At 50.7% G+C, this 20,869-nt stretch overlaps 1 protein-coding gene across 4 annotated transcripts in view; it reads left to right on the top strand.

Annotated features, from left to right (window-relative positions):
* PPP2R2D (protein phosphatase 2 regulatory subunit Bdelta) overlaps nt 1-19,407 on the top strand; it is a 55,258-nt gene extending 35,851 nt beyond the window's left edge. For 2 of the 4 annotated variants that reach the window (XM_036070118.2, XM_036070120.2), the window contains exons 3-10: nt 407-504; nt 4,326-4,491; nt 4,918-5,030; nt 8,204-8,381; nt 11,142-11,306; nt 13,477-13,646; nt 13,719-13,810; nt 18,891-19,407. In XM_036070118.2, the coding sequence (XP_035926011.1) occupies nt 407-504; nt 4,326-4,491; nt 4,918-5,030; nt 8,204-8,381; nt 11,142-11,306; nt 13,477-13,646; nt 13,719-13,810; nt 18,891-19,170 (1,262 nt within the window). In that variant the 3' untranslated portion in view covers nt 19,171-19,407. Of the gene's footprint in view, nt 1-406; nt 505-606; nt 985-4,325; nt 4,492-4,917; nt 5,031-5,061; nt 5,086-8,203; nt 8,382-11,141; nt 11,307-13,476; nt 13,647-13,718; nt 13,811-18,890 lie in introns of those variants that run through there. The other 2 variants (XM_036070121.2, XM_078076958.1) reach the window with 2 other exon arrangements.
* Nucleotides 19,408-20,869: the final 1,462 nt, after the last annotated feature.

Below are 20,869 nucleotides of genomic sequence, written 5' to 3'. Positions count from 1 at the left end.
AGAATCAGATTTATAAGTTAATATTAGACATGCATCATAAAATCAGACAACAGTCTTCTAGGACCAATTTTTTTTTTTGTCTTTTCAAAATTAATTTTCTAAATTTTTACTCGATATCTTTATATCAAGACAATGCAGTCTAAATAAATCCTGGTGCCCTAGGGACTGAGCATTCAATCCACTGAGCAAAACTCATAAGCCCATACGTGCTCTTGGGCTCTGGGTGCCACAACTGGAATTGGCTGCTTGGTAAAGACAAGTTTCCCATGAAGATTTTGCTTTATCCAGGGAGAAAGTTTTATATGTGTCTGTCTGTCTTTTGAACCTTTTTTATTGACCTTTGATATTGATTATGACTCCTTTCAAAATCATAATCTGGTAAATTGCTTCTGTATTTTATTGACAGCTGACATCATCTCAACTGTTGAATTTAATTACTCTGGAGATCTTCTTGCAACGGGAGACAAGGGCGGCAGAGTTGTTATTTTTCAGCGGGAACAAGAGGTCAGTGATTCACAGTGCACAAGCCAAATGAAAGCCAGCTTTTCTCATGTCACTTGGAAGGAGGGAAACACGGGCACTTTCTCAGCTGCTGACTTCACTTAGATTCGGTTACGTCACATTAACCGTATAGAAGCTGCTTATCTTGGGTGAGCAAGAAGATCTGTGTTTCCGCCCACTGACGTCCAACCACTGAGCTCCGATGGAGTCCCCTGTGCCCTTGTCTTCGGGAGAGGAGAGTCCTTGCCCTACCCACAGGCTGTCGTGAGGACCAGATGAAGGATGTGGGGTGGTGGAGTGCTGCATCTCTCTGCTTTCGTCCTGTAATTAATTAAAGTGGCTGTGGGTGAGAATCACTTCAGCAGCCCTGGAGGTGCTGGCCCCCAGCCCTATTGTCCAGCACTGCAGTGTGCTCTGAATGGCCCCTGGGGAAGAGTCTGTGTGTACTGGGGGGCCATGAATTCTCTCCCTCCTCAGTCAGAGGTGAGCAGCCTGCTTCTTCCATGCCCTCTGAGGGCCCCACTGTCAGTGCTGAGAGGAAGGAGTCCTCAGAACGGGGCCTGGAGGGCCCCACAGATGACTCGCACTCATGAGCCGTTTTGTAGGTCACTCCCTCTTTTGGGGGGAAAGAGCAGAGAAACCCATCTTTTTCAGTTATGCATAAGAGGAGAATGGGAGGTAGAACCAGGCCTTGCCAGCCCCCCCTTATTTCTGGGGAGCCTCATTAGAGTTTGTGACGAGTGCTGAGGAAGGAAGCAAGACAGCCTGTTGCTCTGCTGGTCTGTTGTGCAGATATTCTGGGCAAGAACCACGGCGCGGCCCAGCCTCGGTTCTGACGGCTTCACACACAGGGCCCCTTGTCTGTGTCCAGGCAGGTCTGTGGGCAGTTACTTTCCCATCTCCAGATTCTAGTCTCTACATTTTTGTGGTAAAACTTTGGTATGGCATCTAGTGGGCCCTTGTTCCCTTCCAGTAGATCTGCGTGGCAGCAAATGTGAGCCCTGCTGTGCCAGAGAGGGGCGCTTGGGGGGCATGTGTGGAGGGTGGGCCCTGGGGCCTCCCAGTCAAAGTGAAGGACTGCGTTGGTCAGTGGGAAGAGATTTAGGGAGCGCCAACATCTCATCGTTCAAATATACCTGTTGCAGCTCTAATTTTGATTATGTCCACGTAGGTTTAAAAACTTTTTTAATCCTATTTTTTTTTATTTGAGATGGTGAGAATTCTTTTGTGGAATATATTGTCATTAGTCTTTCTAGATCTTCACAGATGATTTGATAAGTTTATAATTTTGCATTCTGTCCCAGAGGTAGATTTTTACATGGTGCTGCTTAAAAAGAACTATGTTTATTACTTTTAGTAGAAGGATTATTTAGCAGATTGCTGAGTCATAGCTGTCTTAAATTTAAGAGTTCACTTTTAGCTCCTTAAAGTTTGCCATTTTAATGATATTCTTATAGAAAATGAAATTTTTCTCATTTTTGTGAGTCATCATTTAAACCTAAAAAATACTAGCTTCAAATGTGAGATAGATTATAGTAAAACGAGCATCTTGTTACAAAATACGTTGGGCGTCACAATTTTGAGAACCTGTAGCATGAAGTGTTTAGTTAAGATGTATTAAATCATGGTTAATAATGTGAAGGAGCAGATTCATACAGCAGCGGGTTGTTGACATTGTTGATAAACCCGGCCATCTGCAACTTAATAAACCCTGGGCAACTTTTTATCCCATCTTTTTCTTCATGTTTTCGTTAACATAAAAAGAGCCTTCATATTCCATCTGCTTTTAAAGTATTTTGGTGGTTGCCATATATAACCCTCACCGTGGACTTGGGTTTTTCCAGGCTCTCAGTTCAGCAGCCACTGCCCCCCTGCGGAGCCCCAGGGCACAGGCCTCTGGGAGGCACAAGGGTGTGAGGACAGTGCAGGGCCGTGCTGGACTGCGAAGGTGGCGTGGGTGTCAGGCCAGGGGATCGCGGCGAGAGGGAGCCATCAGAAAGTTTGGGGTGTGCACATGACGCGAGGCAGGGACCATAGTTAGCAGTGTGACGTTCGTGCTTTTTTTCTTCTTAGTGGCAGAGCCCTCTGTTTCGGGAAGCCCAACGTTGTCAGTCTGAGGTGAGCAGAGTTTAGGGACATGCTTCCGCTCTGCAGTTCATCGTGCAAATTACTCAATTTGGGTAGTTCTGACACCAGCACTCAGTGTGTCTGAAACCAAAATGCACTTTCCACCATCTCCCTGTCCTTGCCCATCCTGCTCCCAGTGCCTCAGGCTGGCAGCCTCGGCGGCCCTGGCTCTGCTCTCTCCTCGGGACCCAGCTGCCATGGGCAAGCAAGTCTTCCTCAAGGCCCTTCCTCCCGCCTTATCTGTTCTTACCTCTCCCTGGACAGAGCGTGGAGACCACTCACTGCCTGGGGATCCTCGGAGGCTGACGCGGGGCCTCAGCCTGTTGGATGGAGGTTTTAGGTGTTGGGGGTGGGGGTTGGTGCAGTTCACAACAGGAAGACGGGCCTGCAGCATGAGGAGCGTCTGTTGCGGTTCTTGGGGAGCGTGGCCGGGAAGGGCAGGTGGCCCATGGGGTGGGTGCCACATATAGTTGTTAATATTGTTTTCTCACCGTTCTCACAGAAACACTCATTGATGCCACAGATTGTTCTTTTTTGAAGATTTCAATTTCTTTCTCATTAGCAAGGTAGACCATCTGCTGGTGTTTCCTGCTTTCTCGTAGAGAGGGGTGCGGGCCTGAAGAAAGAGTTAATGCACCTAACACAGCCAGGCGTGGAAACCATGTCCTACATCCTGGGGTCCATGCATGGTTTCCAGGAGTGTGCGGCACATAAAAAGCCATGTGGTGGAGAGTTTCAGGGAGCTGGGGGGATGTTTTCTCATAATAGGTGATCTTAATTCAGAAATACCAAGAAATCTAGACATAAATGTTCTTCTGTTTCTTTCAATTTCCTTGACACACAGCCTAAAGTATAAAAACGTAAGATTTTAGATGCTGATTATATAGCAAAAATTAAACAAAATCTTGGTGTCCTTGGTTTTTAGTTATGTGATATTTTTACTGTTTCATAGAAAATGTCATTTTGGATACAGAAGATTTCAGAGATTAATAAAAATACATTTATGAACCCACCACCTAGGTTTTCCTCTTTCCTAAAAGAAAAGCAAGCCCTCGGCAGGTAGATGAGGCGCCCGTTGTGCTCTCCCTATTTTGTCTTCCAGCTTTGTTCCCAAATTTACCTTCTCACTCTGCCTGCCTTCCCAGAGTTGGTTACTATTTTGAAGACATCATGCATCTTCCCAAGCATGTTTTTCTACTTTTACTGTAACATATAGAATTGTTTTACGTGTGTTAAAAATTCCATCACAGGGGTCCTCTGCTGGTGCTGGTCACCGCCCAAGCACCATTCAGTCGTCCTCCTCCGGGGGTGGGGGTGCGAGTGTTGTCTTGGCGGGCTGTTCCAGGGCTCGGCGCAGACCGCTCGGCACCACGCTGCACAGTGCTGCCCCCTCCATGGGCCCACCAGCCCCTCCAGAAAACGCGCATACGTGATGGAGCCTCGTCCTGTGCAGGCAGCAGGCTGATCCGCAGACCCTGCCCGGGAGTGCGCACCCGGGAGCAGGAGAGAAGGTCTGCGAAATCATCTGTTACTGGTTTTTTCCAAGTAAATTAATTTGGAGTGTCCTCTGATAATTTTTAACCCAGGATTTCTTTAACTTTTAAAATGTGTGTGGTCATTTTATATTCAAATTGGTAGTACTGCATTTTTCTCTGCACTGTGCTTTGTTCATTAACCCAGCTCATGTTTCCTTGCAGAACAAAAGTCGCCCTCACTCTAGGGGAGAATACAATGTTTACAGTACCTTTCAAAGTCATGAACCAGAGTTTGACTATTTGAAAAGTCTAGAAATTGAGGAAAAAATTAATAAAATTAGGTGGTTACCACAACAGAATGCTGCTCATTTTCTACTCTCTACAAATGGTAAGAGCTTTTTTTTTTGTTTTAAGTGGTTATTTGATTTAGGATTTTATTTTTAATTTGCTGGGTGTAGCACATTTTTACTTTACTTTTTACTTTAACCCCTTCTAGAAGTAGTTTCTGCTTTAAACTTTGGGGAGAAGGTAAATTATTAGCTAGGTAGCAGGTGGTAGGCTGAAAACTTAAAGTATACAAAAGTGAGTGTGCACACATACTCCCCGTGTGCTACTGCCACAGCACAGGCTTCCACAGTTTACTTACTGTGCAAAGAGAATGTCCAGGTTTATCCGTAACTGGAAAGTAACCTTCAGAGTCCCGTAGCTTACCAATCAACATAGAACCACACAGTTTTCTAATGTAATACTCGACTAATAGTGGTGCATGATACAGTTTTTCTTTTAATATGGACACTAAGGTTTTTATTTTCAGATAAAACTATTAAATTATGGAAAATAAGCGAACGGGACAAAAGAGCAGAAGGTTATAACTTGAAAGATGAAGATGGACGGCTTCGAGACCCATTTCGAATTACAGCACTGCGGGTACACGCTGCCTTTCCTCAAACTACCCAGTTCTCTTCCTAGTTAATCGGGGACGGTGCGTAAGTCAGCTGTGTAGAGAAGACCGCTGAGTAGGACTGCTGTGACATCTGCCCTCTTGGTTCATGGAAGCTGTTTGTAATTGTAGTCATCAGTGTATCTGTGTGTTAGAGTTGGGATTCTTCATATTTCACATAAGCAGGAAGTTACACAGTAACTTCAGAAAATCTAATGATACTAAAGACTCAGGTCTAATCCTACAACAGATCTTTCTTAGTGTGTCAACTGCCTTTCACTACAAAGGTTGTAAGTAGCACATTGGTGGTGGTGAGGTCCCCGTGGGACTCAGAATGGTGCCCGGGATGAAGCCGCGTGGACTGCGGAGGCGAGATGAGCTGCACGCTGCCCGGGCTTTCATGGCATTTCCTCAGTTAGCTGAGGCACACTCTGAGCTTTCAGAATTCTTTGCCTGTCAGTCCATAGTATCATCACTTCCTTTTCTAATTGCTAATTCTTCACTCCCTTTTTGGTATCCCTGGGCACCCTGTGACACGACCATCTTCATCAGTTCTGATACCTAGATTTGGTTCACATTGTAACATCTGTGAAATTGAGTCAGGTCATTGCCCAGTGGTGCACACCCTGGAGGGCATGTGAGACGAGATGAGATACGGGAAGGGAGGTGGGGCGCCAGGACGTGCCGCATGCACAGGACGGGAGCAGGAAGACCAGCACTGGCCTTAGTCCTGAGGTGTTCCCTAAAACCATTGCCCCATGCGTGTGAAAATTGTTGGTTGGCTGGTTTGTTTTTTTTGTTTTTGTTTTTTTAAAGATTTTATTTATTTATTTGAGAGAGAGAGAATGAGAGACAGAGAGCATGAGAGAGGGAGGGTCAGAGGGAGAAGCAGACTCCCTGCCGAGCAGGGAGCCCGATGCGGGACTCGATCCAGGGACTCCAGGATCATGACCTGAGCCGAAGGCAGTCGCCCAACCAACTGAGCCACCCAGGTGCCCTGGTTTGTTTTTTAACAGGGTTTAAAAGCTTTGCTGAATATTGTTTATCAAGTGAAGACCTCATTGGTGAACATGTCACGGGTTAGTAGTAAGGTGCTCCAGGGAAGGACACCCCATTGCAGAGGCCATAGTGACGCTAGGCACAGAGCGCCCGGGTCTGTCTCAGTTCCGTTCCCCGAGCTCTGCGTGCCGGGTGCACACGGGGTGCTGGGATGGCGGGCGCACAGGACCGCCACAGCCCAGGCGCGGGGGCAGTGCTCCCCAGGGCGCGGGGGACAGCAGCGTTGCTGAGGGAAGCGCAGGTGGGTCCGTGTCTTCGTAGACTTTTGCGTCCAAAGTGTCACCGCACGGCCAGGGGGTTGACACAGAGAAGCAATGTGATTGACTCAGGGCGAGTTTCTAAAACCCTGATTTGAACCAGGATGTTTTGATCTGAACACCGGTGGTTTCTCTGCCACCAGGCCCTTCCACATCCATGTGGCAATGATAAACCACAGGGAGTGACAGTAGCTCTCGCACTCCGGCTGCCAACATGTGAAACTCCCGAGTGTGGCCGAACAGAGCAGGCTTTGGGTGCCCTGGTCTCTGTCTGTCCCCCGCCGCTTTCACGGCCTCCTGCCGAACACACAGCCCCCGCTCTCAGCCTTCTTCGCCACACCAGATGCTCACGTGCCTGCTGGACAACCCACAGGTCTTGGTGGGCTCAGTGTCCCCTTTATTCAGAGGCTCTTTGATACAGTCCCCTAGATACACTTGGTCTAACTGGGCCGAAGTGTCGTTTCATTAGAAACAGCTGTTAGGAACACACTGTGATTTCAGAGTCACAGGCTGTAAGTTGACCTTTGTCACTTTAGGCCCGTATTTGATTTCTTAATTGTCTCTCTAAAAGCTAAAAAAGGACTATTTGTCTAAACTTAGCTGAGTAGGAGTCAAAATATTGCTCTTTTTAAATTGTTGTCCTCTTACATTTTTAGTGCCAGAACAGGGATTTAGTTAGGAGGAGCCTTTCTGTCCTAGCCTGAGAGTTGTCCTGTGTTTTGATCACTTAGAGACTCGTCAGAGGGCTGTGGTGGTCTGCCCTGCGCCCTGCAGGACAGACAGCTCTGCGCCAGAGAACGCCAGCGTGGGGTCAGCACCTAGCTGGTTGAAAATGAAGGGAGTACTTATGCGTGTTCCCCCACGCTCATTCTTGCAGACTTTTGGGCAGAGAAGTCAATAGGAGAGCTCTCCTCCTAGCCTTTCCAGGTGCTCCCTTTGGCTCTTAATTAGAAAAGTAACAGAGTTACTACTGTTAATTTTTCATCTTGCTTTTAAGCTCCTGCCTTCTTTCCCACTAGATGTCAGTGATGTTGGGACTCTTGTTCTCCTTTCTCACGTGTGGACGCGATCACCCACGATGGCGCCCCTGCCTCTCGTGGTGGTATAGGTGTGCTCAGGCCGGGCCCTTGCTCTCACCTGTTGCCGGGCTGACTCCACGGTCTGCACAGTGGTGTAGAGGTCCTATTCCCTGACCGCAGTGCCCAGCACAGACGTGGGTTTTTGTGTCCCTTTTAAAAAACACTCTCACTGAAGCATATTATGCACACCAGAAGCTGTCTCTGCCAGAGAAGTGAACTGCTGCATGAGCTCTCAGGCTGACGAGCCCACGTGGCCAGCAGCAGATGGAGCGGGCGCCTCACCAGCTCTCTGGGGGCCCTTCCTGTGCGCTCTCCCACCCCTGCACCCCTCCCTGGCGGCACTCGGCATGTGCACTGAGCAGCAGACCACCAGGGCACTGAGGCGGCTCAGACTGTCACTCTGCAAGGCAGCAGCTGCAGGGAGGGGCAGGGGTGGTCCTTGACCGCGTCCCACGAGCTCACCGTGGCTTTGGGACAGACCGTGAAGCCCCACCATTAGAGGCGCCCGCGCCCTGGAGGCGGTCTGTTTCCATGCCCATGTGGCCTGGCCCTCAGCAAGAACAGACCTGCCGCAGGGAGGGACAGGACCCCGTCCGCGACCTGTTTGCACGGCTCTGCTCACGGCTTATTTGGGGTAGTGTGCCTGTACGGAACTCTCAGCTCGCTGGGAATATAGATGTGTTGTTTTTTGCTTTCTGCTGTAAGTGTTGTAATTTTATGTTCTGGTGATCTTTGTTTTGAATTCCTATTTCCTTCCATTTTTAGGTTCCAATATTGAAGCCCATGGATCTTATGGTAGAAGCAAGTCCACGACGAATTTTTGCAAATGCTCACACATATCATATAAATTCCATTTCAGTAAATAGTGATCATGAAACATATCTTTCTGCAGATGACCTGAGAATTAATCTATGGCATTTAGAAATCACAGATAGAAGTTTTAGTATCCTTCATCAGATGGCTGTCTTGGCATCATTCATAGGTTTGTTCTTCAGGGAAGTTCTCAGTGCATGTGTGTTTCTGCATCTGAGTCTACAGCTCGAAACATGGCTTGCTGCGTGGTAGGCTGTGGTGTAAGTTCTCTGATTTAACGTGTCCCGAAGAATGGAAACTGCTTTCTACCTTTGGGGAGAGTTCTCTACAAAATGAGAATGACCTCAAGTCCATTGCCCTCCCAGGTTTGTGAGCGACGATTTTAAATAGTGTGTATCTGGAGGTTCAGTGTAGCCTTGGTCCCTTGCCCCCAACACAAACTGGCTAGTAGGTACTAGGATAGAAGACACTGACTTTGGTTAGAGTGGTGGTTAGTTACACAGCCCGAGGAGTGACTGATCATGTGAGAGTTCTGTTATAGAAGACAAGCTGTTAAGGAATATTCAAACATTCATCTCTCTCAAGAATGCTACAGCGGTACGGTTACCGTTACGGTGAAAATCTACGTGCGACTGGTTATTCGCTCATGTTAAAAGTTGTTGATTTTTCCAGAAATGAGAGCCCTGTCTTATGTGCACATCGAGGGGCATCAGTCAGGATTTCCCACGTTTGGGAGCGATGTCGGGCCGACCAGAGTGGCACAGATGTCCTCGGGTCGCTTGGGCTGCAGCCAAGACGGGGCTTGGCATGTGTGCGCACTCCCTTGTACTCAAGAAAATCCATGAAATGAAGTGTATGTGGTGTTTTAAACTCTAGCATTTCACACTGGATTTTTATTGTCTGATGTCCTTGTACTTGCTGTGGTTATGTACTTAATGTGATGACTTAGTTTATGGGAAGAGCGCACGATTCTGCCATCCGTGCGGCGCCGCCGGGACACGAGGCGCGGAGCGCGTGCTGACGGCTGCCTGCTGGGTCTCCCTCCTCCTTGTGCAGCTTGGCACAGCTTCCTGTCTTCCAGGCTCATGCCCGTGCTCCCTGCTTTCTCTCTATTCTCCTTAAACTCTTACATCTTAAATCCTTCTTTCTTCTATTAGTATGTGACCATTTTGAACAAAATGCAGGTAATTCAGAGGAGGTTCTCCCCCACCCCCCCAAATCCCACCCTCCACAGATAACCGTTGTAGGCAGTTTTTATGTGTGTATTAGGAAGTTTATGTTTTAAGAACAACGGGGCTCATCCTCTACACGGTGGTAATGAAGTTCCAAGCCCTCGGGGGTGTCGGGGGCCCGAGTTGTGCTCGAAGACCTTAATTACGTGACGGCCCTGTGTCAGCCCAGGCCTTCCTCTTCCTCCGTAAACCCGCACTCCCTGCTGCCTGTAGTTGTGTGGAACCCAAGAGCCCGTGGGCGCAGAGCTGGTAGCACAGGGCCTGGGGCACGTCCGAAAGCCCCTGCCGCTGGCCTCGTCGTCTCTTGACGCAGTAGAACCATCTTCCCCGCTCGCAGCTGCAGGATGGGTTGTACGCACTCGGCGCCATGGACGCAGTGCCCCGAGCCGCTCCGCTGCCACCCCTCGTGCGCATCTGTGAGCCTCGGTCCGCAGGACACCAGCCTCCATGCAGGCTTTGAGACGTGGGGGCTCCCACTGCCTCGGAGTATTTGTTTTAGCAGAACCCTGGGCCCTCTTTAAAATAATTTTTCACATCAGTAAAACCAAAATAAGGCCATTTTTAATTTATCTGATTATAGATGAGTTTAAGTATCTTCTGTTAATTTACTGTCTGTTAGTGTGAATTTTTTTTACCATCCTTTGTGATTTTTCTCCTGTTGGAATCTCATCTTTTTTCTTCGTGATTTGTGAGAACTGTAATTCATAAATGATTTGTGTATGCAGTCATACTTTTCGTTGCCTTTACAAAATTTTGTCGCACAATCATGTTTTAGATGCCCTTCCTTGTGACCTAGGTTATGAAACACAGAACGCTTTCATATATGTGCTTGTGTTTATTAATACTGTTACCTTAGAAGTACCTTTGGGACACTGACATGAGCGCTTTGGCAGCGGGTCGTGCTTCTCCCAGAGCCGCAGCCCCCCGTCCTTGTTCAGCTGTGCCTGTCTGCACACGGACAGCCATCCCCTCCGCGCACCTTGGGCTTCTTGCTTCCTGGCTAACTTTGCAGACCGGGCCATGGGTGTGAGTGGGGGCGCTGCTCGGTCTGTCAGGGAGCCTCCAGCCCCTCAAGGGCCACGGCCTTGCTGTCTCGTGTCCAGTGATGAGCTGTGGTGTTAGGTTTCTTACTTGTTTCAGTGGAACTGTTCATCTGGACCCTCTTGTTCCATCCCGACCCAAAGCCAAATTCTACTCTTTCCTTGTTTTCTTCAGTTGCGTGGTTTCTCTGTCTGGCGAGCTGTAATGTTAACACTGTTCTAACTGCTTAGAATGAGCTCTTGATGGCAGATCAAGAAAAGATTCTTGAAAAAGCAGAATCTTTTGGAATCTGGCAGTTCTCTTGTGTGTGTAATTTATGGATATAGGTATGGGATTTTTGCACAAGTGGCCGCTTGCTTCCTTTTCTTGTTTACATCGTTGAGCTTATCTGATCTTGCTGGGGATGTCCTCCCGTGGAATGTTTGTGGTCGCGGCAGGACGCAGGCGGGGCGTGCGTGTGTGTGGGCCCGGGCCTGGTGGGGACGCGGCTTCTCCTACCAGGAGCGCCTGCTGTGCGTGTCTGCTCGCGCCCTCGCTGCGGGGTGCTGCGCACCTGACGTGGGCTTGAATGTGGACTAACGCCCGCCAAGCGCTCTGCCTTAACTGTGCGCCTCCAGACATCGTGGACATCAAGCCCGTGAACATGGAGGAGCTGACGGAGGTGATCACCGCGGCCGAGTTCCACCCGCACCAGTGCAACGTGTTTGTGTACAGCAGCAGCAAAGGGACCGTCCGGCTGTGTGACATGCGCTCTTCAGCCCTGTGTGACAGACACTCCAAGTGTAAGTGCCTGGAAGGGCCGCGATGTCTCCTGTTAATCCTGGTTTCCAGGCTTGAGACCATCTCCAGAGACTTAGCGTTTCTTCTGGTCTCCTTGTACCCATGCAAGCGTAGGACTGGCTTTTGACCCTAAGTCCCCGGGTGGCTCTTTGGTGGCCCATTGCTGGCACCGCGTGGGCCGTGAGGCGTCCCGTGGTGGGGCAGCCTGTAGGGTTCCTCCTGCCCAGAATCCCAGGGCTTCATCAGAGGACTCCCTAGCTGGGTCCAGCCGAGAGCCATCTGTCGCCTCTACCTCTGTGCATTAGGACCTCGGCCGAGGCTGCCAGAACGCATCTCACCCGTGACGGTTCTCGGCTGTCGGGATGGGCTCTGTGCGCAGTGAGCTGTGCTGGACTGGGGCCAGTTCCCTCAGGCCAAGCTCTAGCGCTTTAATCCTCTGAGCCTTGGTTTCTTCTAGGTGAGGAAAGTTTTGTTTTTATGTTTAGCCATAAAGAATAGGCCCGACCTTATAGGAAACCGGAAGTGTGTGTGTCGTGCATTAGGTCCCGTGGTGGGGACTGGACTGTGTACTGGTAACTGCTCATGGGTCCTCACAGTCCGTTGACAGGTCACGCCAGCCTGTCCGAGGAAGTACCTTCGATTTTCACTTCCTGTGACACTTCTCTCCTCTGGTGAGATCCACTCATGGCCCGTTGGGTCCGCAGCGTTTGCCGTAGGACGTGTAGCAACGCAGCGGCGCCCGGCGTTAGATGTGCTGCGCTCACCAGTTCTCAGTAGCCTTTCTGCCGTGCTCTCGTTCTTCTGCAGCTAACTGTGTTTCAGAGAATTCCTCCTGTAGGACTCCCGCAAGGAAGAGTGAGCCTCGTATAACGTTGGCCTGTGTCTTTCAAGAGAATATTCCTGTGTTGCTGCTGTTGTTGTTTTTAGTAATCTACACCCAACGTGGGGCTTGAACTCAAAACCCCAAGATCAAGAGTCGCACGCTCCACCAACTGAGACAGTTGGGGGCCCCTCAAGATAATGTTCTTGAGTAAACCATTTTAGATACCAAAAGTAGTTTTTGTCAGCAAAATAGTTTGAGTAAATGCTTGGTATTGCCACTGGCTTGCTTAAAATTAACTTCAAATGCAGAACCAAGAAACATGGGTTTCTACATTAAAAGAAAAAGTTAAAGCAGCTTAAAACGAGGAAGTACTCACTCGAAGTTTCCTGAGCTGAGGGCATGATGGTGCGATCAGGGGTCTGGTGGAGCCTCTGAGGTCCCTGCTGCGGCGCAGGGGAGGGCTGTTGAGCTTCTTAGAAAGCAAAACCTGTAGGAGAAAGGAAGGTCTGCTAAAGAAGCATCTGGAATCTTTCTAAAAGTAGTAATTCGGTTTTGTTCTGTGGAGCTTGACTCCTGAACAGCAGAGACAGACCCCTTTTCCTGACGGGCTTTGGTATATGGGACCACTCTGGAGGTTACAGTCTGGACCCGGTGTTCCCAGGTGACGCCGCTTCATCATCCCGTGATATGGACGGGACAGGTCTGCACGTGGCTCGCCAGGGCCTGGGCTGCTCAGACTCGCAGGTGTTTGTGGTAGCAGCCTGTGGTCAGCACGGGGGTTCTTGACCAAAAGGCACATGGGAGTGTCCTGAGGGGCTTTTCCAGGCCGCAGCCCGGGGCCTCAGGCACGGATGTAGTGCTCCAGAGTCTGAGTGAGATTGGGGGGCCTGTGTTTCTGATGCTGTCCCTTGGCAGTAACTGGCACTGGGACGTTTCATCTAAGTCTCTCAAGCTCAGAAGTTGAAGGCCAGAAAACATACTGAGATCAGAAAGACCAGAAGCGTGAGTGGTGTGCGGTCTGCAGCCCCCAGGGAGGGCCTAGGGACTTGAACGTGGTTTGTTCTCTCGGTTTATTGTTTTGTGAAGGTTTTTTGCTTTGTTTTGTTTTTGTGGTTTTTTGTTTTGTTTCGTTTTTTGTTTTTTTTTTTTTTAGAGAGAGAGTGAGCGGGGCGAGGGGCAGAAGAAGATGGAGAGAGAATCCCAAGCAGACTCTGCGCTGAGCGCAGAGCCTGACACAGGGCTCGATCCCACAACTCTGAGATCAGGACCTGAGCTGAAATCACTTAACCCAACTCCGCCACCCAGGCGTCCCCACGTTAAACAGAAGCTGAAAACTTTGTTTTTTTCAGTTTTTGAAGAACCTGAAGATCCCAGCAGTAGGTCCTTCTTCTCAGAAATAATCTCCTCCATCTCCGACGTACAATTCAGTCACAGTGGTCGGTACATGATGACCCGAGACTACCTGTCGGTGAAGGTGTGGGACCTCAACATGGAGAGCCGGCCCGTGGAGACCCACCAGGTGAGGCCGCCGCGCAGGCCTGGCGTCACACCTACGCACAGCGCTTTCTAACCTTCCTGTGCTTCCGTTAAGGTCCACGAGTACCTGCGAAGCAAGCTTTGTTCTCTGTATGAAAACGACTGCATCTTCGACAAGTTCGAGTGCTGCTGGAGCGGTTCGGACAGGTAGGGCACGTGTCGTGGTGGACCGGCCCCGGGTGCAGGGGGGCTGCCTCGGGGGGCTGCTGGGTCGCGCTCTCCAGGCCGCCTGCCTGCCGAGCGGCAGGTTCAAGGTGGAGACGACAGGGCGTCTGAGCAGCTATTCCCTCGCTTAGGTCCCATCTGTATTCAGACAGTACACGTGGCACTAAGGTTCTTTTTGGTGGTTTTTAAAATGCTTTTAAAATATTTTCAAAATACATGTATTTTTTGTATTATTTCCAAGATGAGTGAGAAGGAAGGACGTGGGGTAATGATTTACCACTAAGCCTGTGGAATGGCCGTGTTCCAGTTTGCCATTTCCTCTGGAGGGAACAAGAGGGGAGAACGCCCTCCGAGTTCGCTGGTGGTTGTGCTCGAACAGCAGGTGGGGTGGCTGATGTGAAGTCCTGGTGGCCTCCAGGAGGTGGCATCTCTGGTGTCTTGGTAGGTTATTTTGTGCACGTTCTCTGAGGAGGGTAATAACGGCAGTACTGCTGAGGGCCATGTCTTCGATCTCAGACAACACAGTGCATTTCTGTTGCTGGAAAGAGACTGTCCCCCCATCGTCCTTAGTAGAAAGGCGAGTCAGGTAGGGCCTCCCTGTGGGACGTGAGTGGCAGAGGGCCTGTGCACGTGGGTCATTGAGCACACACATAAACGAGGGAGAGTGCACGATGGCCAGGGTGAAGAGGGGGCGGGAAGCAGAAGGCCAGGGAACCCGGGTCGCTGGGCTGGCCTGGGAGCATCTGGTCCCAGGACCCAGCTGGCTGGGTTTTCACAGCGGAGGGCTGGTGCGCTTGTAGCCTTGGGTCCACGCGCAGTGAGACACTCAAGGATTATGGAAAAGGCATCATCCGTCTACGTCCAGATGGGAGTCCCAAGGGAAATGTGTCTGCCACCTTAGGGGGTAGGGGAAGCATAAAAATCCCCTGAGGTGTGGAACTATCAGCCTGCCCTCCCTCCCAGGATGTGGAGTTTGTGTCTGGACTGGCTCCATGATCTAGAAAAGCTAACTGAGGAGTCAAGCATTACGGAGCAGTCAGGGCTCTGGGCATCAAGAGGAGCAAACTGCTTCGGATCCAGGCTTTTACCCTCTTGCCACACCGACTGCCACCTCTTTGCGCTCCGCGGACGCTGCGGCAGACGGGAGCCTCCTGGAGCAGAGGCAGCGCCGGACTCCCGGCCCCGCGAAGCAGCGTGTGCTTTATGCGGTCATCCGCTTCCCACGTCCCCCAGCAGCAACACCAGGGGCCTAGGCAGTGCCACACGAGCAGTGGGGCTGGGGTCACAACCAGCGCACCCTGAGCTGCTGCAGAGAGGTGTACGCACGCCTGCGCTTGGACACTGCAGGGCCCTGACGCTCAGCCCGGCGAGAGAGCACTCAGGAGTCACACTGTCGGCAAACCCACTGAAAATCTGGCCGTGTGCCTCTCCCATTACACCCAGGACTCAGGATTTCCCCAGATTAAAATCCGTTAAACATAAGTGTACAGGTAAAAAGTACCAACCACGTACCCATAGGAAAGCTACTGTGAACAAGTCAGAAACAGCAACAAAACTTAACCTCTGAGGATTCAGATACTGGAACCGTAAGTTGCAGAGTATAAGATACGAATGCTGAAAATATTTTCAGATTAATGGAAGGAACCATAAACAAGACCCCTAAAAATGACCTAGGAGGTTTGTCAAAGACTCAAACAGAACTTTTAGAAATGAAAAACACAGTGGTTGAAAATCACTGTGGACTTGGTAGGAGATCCAGAGCAGCAAGAGAGACCTTGGGTTAGTGAACTGAAGAACATTGGGGGTGCCCAGGGCGCAGCGCGGAGTGGCTGGTGGGACCCGAGAAAGGTCAGGAGCACCCTGCGGGGGTGGGGGTGGGGCCCATACAGCAAAATGTGGAGGCGTGCCCAGGAGGACGTGTGACACGGCCAGGAACTTTCTGTAGCTGACGGAAGACTGAGCACACGGATTCAGGAAGCACAGAAATCCACATCTGTGTCAGAATGAAATCACAGGGCACCAGAAGCAAAGAGAAGATCTTAAAAGCAGCCATGGAAAAACTGACACACTCCTTTGGAGAACGGACGGTCAGGCTGAGCGCGGCCTGCTCAGCATAGCAGACACGCAGAGGGTGGCGTGACGCGGCGCCTTGTGCGCATTCCAGCGTGCTGGGACAAAGCTGCTGTCAGCGTGCGGTGTGTGTGGAGACAGGGATCACTCAGAACGTGTGTGCGATAAAGGTGCTTTCAGATGGAGAGCAGTTCACCCTGATGGGAGCTCACGAAACAGATGTAGAGGGTGCGCTTCTGGGAAAGGACGCAGACTCAGAAAGCAGGTGTGAGACCTCAGGGAGGCAGGCAGCCATCGCTGGCCCGGCCCTGCGAGCAAAGCTGAGGAATGTTGACTCTGAACGATACTGATTTGTCTAAATTGGTTGTCTGTGCCGGGGGGACAGGTTATAGCTCTCCCTCAGCCAGAGTAAATAAGCTCTGAGTGCTGTAAAGGCTGGGCCAGAGCCGGGGGAGAGCACCGCCCGCACGCGGGGCACTACGGACTTCTTAAGCTCCGGATCCAGACAGTGAAGAGAACAGTAGGAACTTCACCTACATTTACATGGTAAACTTCTTTATATCGGAACACAACAATAAAAATGAAACCTGCAAGAGCAGATATAAGTGGCAAAGAGAGAAGTATCCAGAATATGCAAAGAATTCTTAGTCTATAGGAAAGTGACAGCTCATAAATGGGAAGAAAATGGATAAAAATGCTCGTCCTCAGTAGGAGTCAGCAGGTCAGACCAACCGGGATGCCCTCTCAGAGCTTTCACAACCACGGGGATGTCGGGCTGAGGGGTGGGGGCCAGTGGCCTTGACCGTGGCCCTTTGGAGACTGGCAGCGGCCCACGTGGGTCAGGAACCTCGTGCACATACAGGTAAGAAAACATGTTCAGAAACAGGAACTAGTGAACCCCTGAAGGAGCCCAGTGTTCACCGTCGGGTGAGTGAACAAGGAACTTGTTGTCTCTTCATAACCTGCAATACTAAGAACCATAGATGATCTCACAAGGATAAAGAGCAAAGAAAGCATGTTGTTGGAAGAATATGATTCGATGATTTCTGTGTCATCTAGAACGTACGAGATGGTTGCGTTTTTAAGAATGCGTAACTGTTCGAGATGTAAACGTGTACGGGAATGATCCTCCCCTACTATTAGACTGTCCCGCTAGGGGCCCAGGGTGGGAGACCGGTCTTTCTAGACCGAGCTAGCAGTGGCTTATGGGTAGATGGGCAGTCACTGTATTTTTTTTATGCTTGGTATATCCAAAATACTGAAAAATGCCCTTCAATTACCCATCCCCAGGAACATCCGAAAGCTTTCCAGTAACATTTACCTGTTCTTTCATCTCTGCAAACGCTCCCCTGCCTTCTTGCCAGGGAGCACCTGTTGAGGGATGGTGGGCCGGGGGGCGGGGTGCGGAGGGAGACCTGCACTCTGCCCGGGACCGTGCGGTCATGTGGCACTACTTGGCTGTGCTCAGGTTGTCTGGCAGAAATGGACATAGCCACTTGCTCCTGGGTCCACTTTGCCACCAGGGAACAGGATGCCACCTGGCCAGGTGCTTGGGAAGGTGGTCATTTGTGTGGTTTGGGTCACTGGACCAGTGCAGTGGGAACGCCAACCTCCCACCTCCCATGCGGCCGTGGCGGTCAGAAAATCTAAAGGAGTAATGAGTCTGTATTGAAGTTGGTCTGCTTTCGTTTTTACCAGGCACCAGCAGTTGTAATCAGTGCCGATAATAAAATAGCATCTTCCTGAAAGAATCTTACCGGTCTGTGTTCTGAGGAATTGTGGCGGGTTCAGTTAAGTTTGAGGAGCGTGGACGGAAGCTCCACGTGGGCGCGCTTCCTGCTCAGCCTGCCATGGACGTCGTCTGGCCCACGAGGCTGAGCCGGAGAGCGCCCTGGGCTGGGCGGCCCTGGCGCTGCGTGCTCCCGGCATTCGAGAGCAGAAGCAGAATAAGGGTAGCTGCGAGTAGTCTTCTGAGTTGATCCTGTTTTCTGGGTGCAGTTTAGTCAGACCATGATGAGGGGTTTGCCTGCGGTCAGGGTCAGCCACTAGCCGTGCCTCGATGAGACAGGAGGCCGTGGGCTCGGAGGAGGAGACTGCAGGGAGCTGCCGGGCCCGGGCTGTGCTGCCAGCAGGATCCGCCCCGTCCGCGGGGCAAGGTCTGAACCCCCTCCTTGTCTGCGGTGGCCACGGGCCAAATCATGGCAGCACTTGCTGAGAGCCATTTTCCTCTCAGTTTTGTAGAAAAAGACCAGAAGTTTGTACCAGTGTAACAAACGTTTTCGACTGTAGAGACGGCGGAAGCCATTAGAATTAATGCTGGAGAAATGAGACCGTGGGCGGCACGGCAGCGTCTGAGACCCGCACTAAGGTCTAGGACTTTTCCCCTTTGTGTTCTTGTTGCTTCCTGTGAAAGAACTTTTTGACATCAAAATGAATTAAAAAGTATTCTTTGAGCTACTGTGTGTTGTGCTGGGAGAAGTCTGACTAATGTCCACTGAACACAAACCAACTTTGAGTCATTGACAGAGTTGGAAATGTTCAGGACCTGAAAATAAATCACAGTTCCTCATGGCTGGGACAGATGGCTGTGTCGGGTTTTTTTACTTTTTAAAAATGCATTAATGTGGGGTGCCTGGCTGGCTCAGTCAGAAGGGCACAGGACTCTTGATCTCCGGGGCATGAGTTTGAGCCCCATGTTGGGTGTAGAGATCACTTAAAAAAAAAGTGTGGCTGTTCCTCTTCTCCCTCTCTGTTCTGTACTGGATGTGTTTGCTGACGTGGCGCAGACGCAGTTCAGGAGGGAGTTTCCACTGCACGTCTCTCCTGACCGTTCCTACTGTTGTTCCTTATTTCTAGAAGTGGTCTTGTCAGGTGGAGGAGGGGTGAGGGAAGGTGACCCCGCTGGGCGTCCAGGGCGCTGGGCCCGCGTGCGGCAGGGGTGTTGAGTGCTTCGTCCTTGACAGGCGTTACTCTCTCTTCTTGTCTTGAGCAGTGCGATCATGACGGGGTCCTACAACAACTTCTTCAGGATGTTTGATCGGAATACACGGAGGGACGTCACGCTGGAAGCTTCCCGGGAGAACAGCAAGCCTCGAGCCAGCTTAAAGCCTCGGAAGGTGTGTACAGGCGGTAAGAGAAAGAAGGACGAGATTAGTGTGGACAGTCTGGACTTCAATAAGAAGATCCTGCACACGGCCTGGCACCCGGCGGAGAACATTATCGCCGTGGCCGCCACCAACAACCTGTACCTCTTCCAGGACAAGGTCAACTAAGGAAGCCAGCACGGGGACTTGAGCCTGGCTGTCCTCTCCGAGGAGGGGCGCGTCCTCCCCCCGTGAGGAGCAGCAAGGCGCTGCCCGCTCCCCTCACAGACTGGAGGGGCCGGCCTTCCGCCTGCGGCGAGGCGGGCCGGGTCGCTGCTCCGCGGAACACCCACTCACCCACTCAGCGCAGCATTGGTGGACAGTGCTCAATAATGGCCATTACTCAGAATAAATGTATTTATTTCAGTCTGAGCCTTGCTTTCCAATTTGTAGACCAAAAAGTTAACACCCAAGAGAAAAGTCTGATGGAACGTCTCCCTCTGCAGCCCTCCCCACCCCCGCCCAGCGCCCCCATCACACTTGGGCCTTCACGCGCGTGTGCCGCCGTGCCCCCGCCCCTCCGCCTTCCTCCAAGCCCGGGCGGCCCCCGTAGCGGGCGTGGGTTCGCCAAGCGGGCTCAGGCAGCTTTACTCCCCCACGCACCTGTACCTACCATCACGCCTCCTGGTGTGACCACTGAATAAAAGCAACACACTCTAAAACGTGTTTTTAAATCCAAGATAAGTATCGGCTTTTTATTTGCTTTCATGGCACATGATGGAATTCTGCAGAATCGTGCTTTGGAACACTGTGAAAAGCTTCTGTCCTCCGTTGGCAGAATGGTGGCACGTGTGCTCTGAACCCGTCCGTCCCAGACTGTCCCTCTGTTCCGTTTCTGTGGAAAGAGTGCAGGTAACGCGCCAGGTAAGGTCTGCGCAAAGCCCGGACCGCCTCTGAGAAGGAGCGTGCGAGCAGCAGAACCGCCGCTGCGGACGTACAGCGTCTGGTTTCCAGTGCAGCCGGGAACACGGACGTGCTTTCTCTTTAAACCTTTTTAAAGAGTACTTGTGGGAGGAATATTCTTTCTAAAAATTGCTGAGATTACATGCATGCTCAATTTCATACTGCGTTTCAAGCCAGCAGAATTAACCAACTGTAATTACGGGACGCCGCCGGTACCCTGGTGGCGTATTTTTAAAGTAGGATCTTTGATACCAGAAATCAGCATTTCCCAAGACAAACTGGAGAGGTGTAACAATGCTCAGTGACTGGCCCTCACTGGGATTTCACACCCGGCCCCAATCACAGCGTCCTCCAGGGGACGGGAGCGCCGGGGTGCGCGCACCGCTCTTGAAATTTTAAGGCGTATTTTGATTACTAAAGATAGCGATCTGTAAGAACAAATGTCTTGATAATGAACATTCTGTTCATTACCCTGAATTAACGTTAACAGAATGCCACTTCCATTCACATTCAGCTAGAAATGGAAAATTTCAAAGTACAATTAATTTAAAAATAATTCTTACTGTATATCCATCGTGGCGCAACTGACAGATCTGAGGTGTGGCGCAGAGGTTTCGTGTTAGTCCACCCTGGTCCTTCAGAAAAGAGTTCCAGTGGGATTGTATATACGTGTTCAACTATTTTGATCAAAAGGTGTAATAAATTTTAAATGTCTAACTGGATTTGCACTGTGTGTTCGGACAGCTTCTCCCAAGTAGGAAGCGGGCCTGCCACCGCATCACAGAGGGGACCCCGCCGGAGGAGGTGCTGTCCCCGAGGGAGGCCGCCGCAGCGTTCCCCTTTTCTCTCGTTTACAGTTACATTGTCTCTGTTCCTGAAAGCCAGCTGTGTGAGTTGTTTTCATCCTTAGAATTCTGTGCTGCCG

Source organism: Halichoerus grypus, chromosome 7, assembly GCF_964656455.1.
Source record: "Halichoerus grypus chromosome 7, mHalGry1.hap1.1, whole genome shotgun sequence".
Taxonomy (NCBI): Eukaryota; Metazoa; Chordata; class Mammalia; order Carnivora; family Phocidae; genus Halichoerus; species Halichoerus grypus.
The sequence above is the reverse complement of the archived record's forward strand: the minus strand, read 5'-3'. Positions and strand labels throughout refer to the sequence as shown.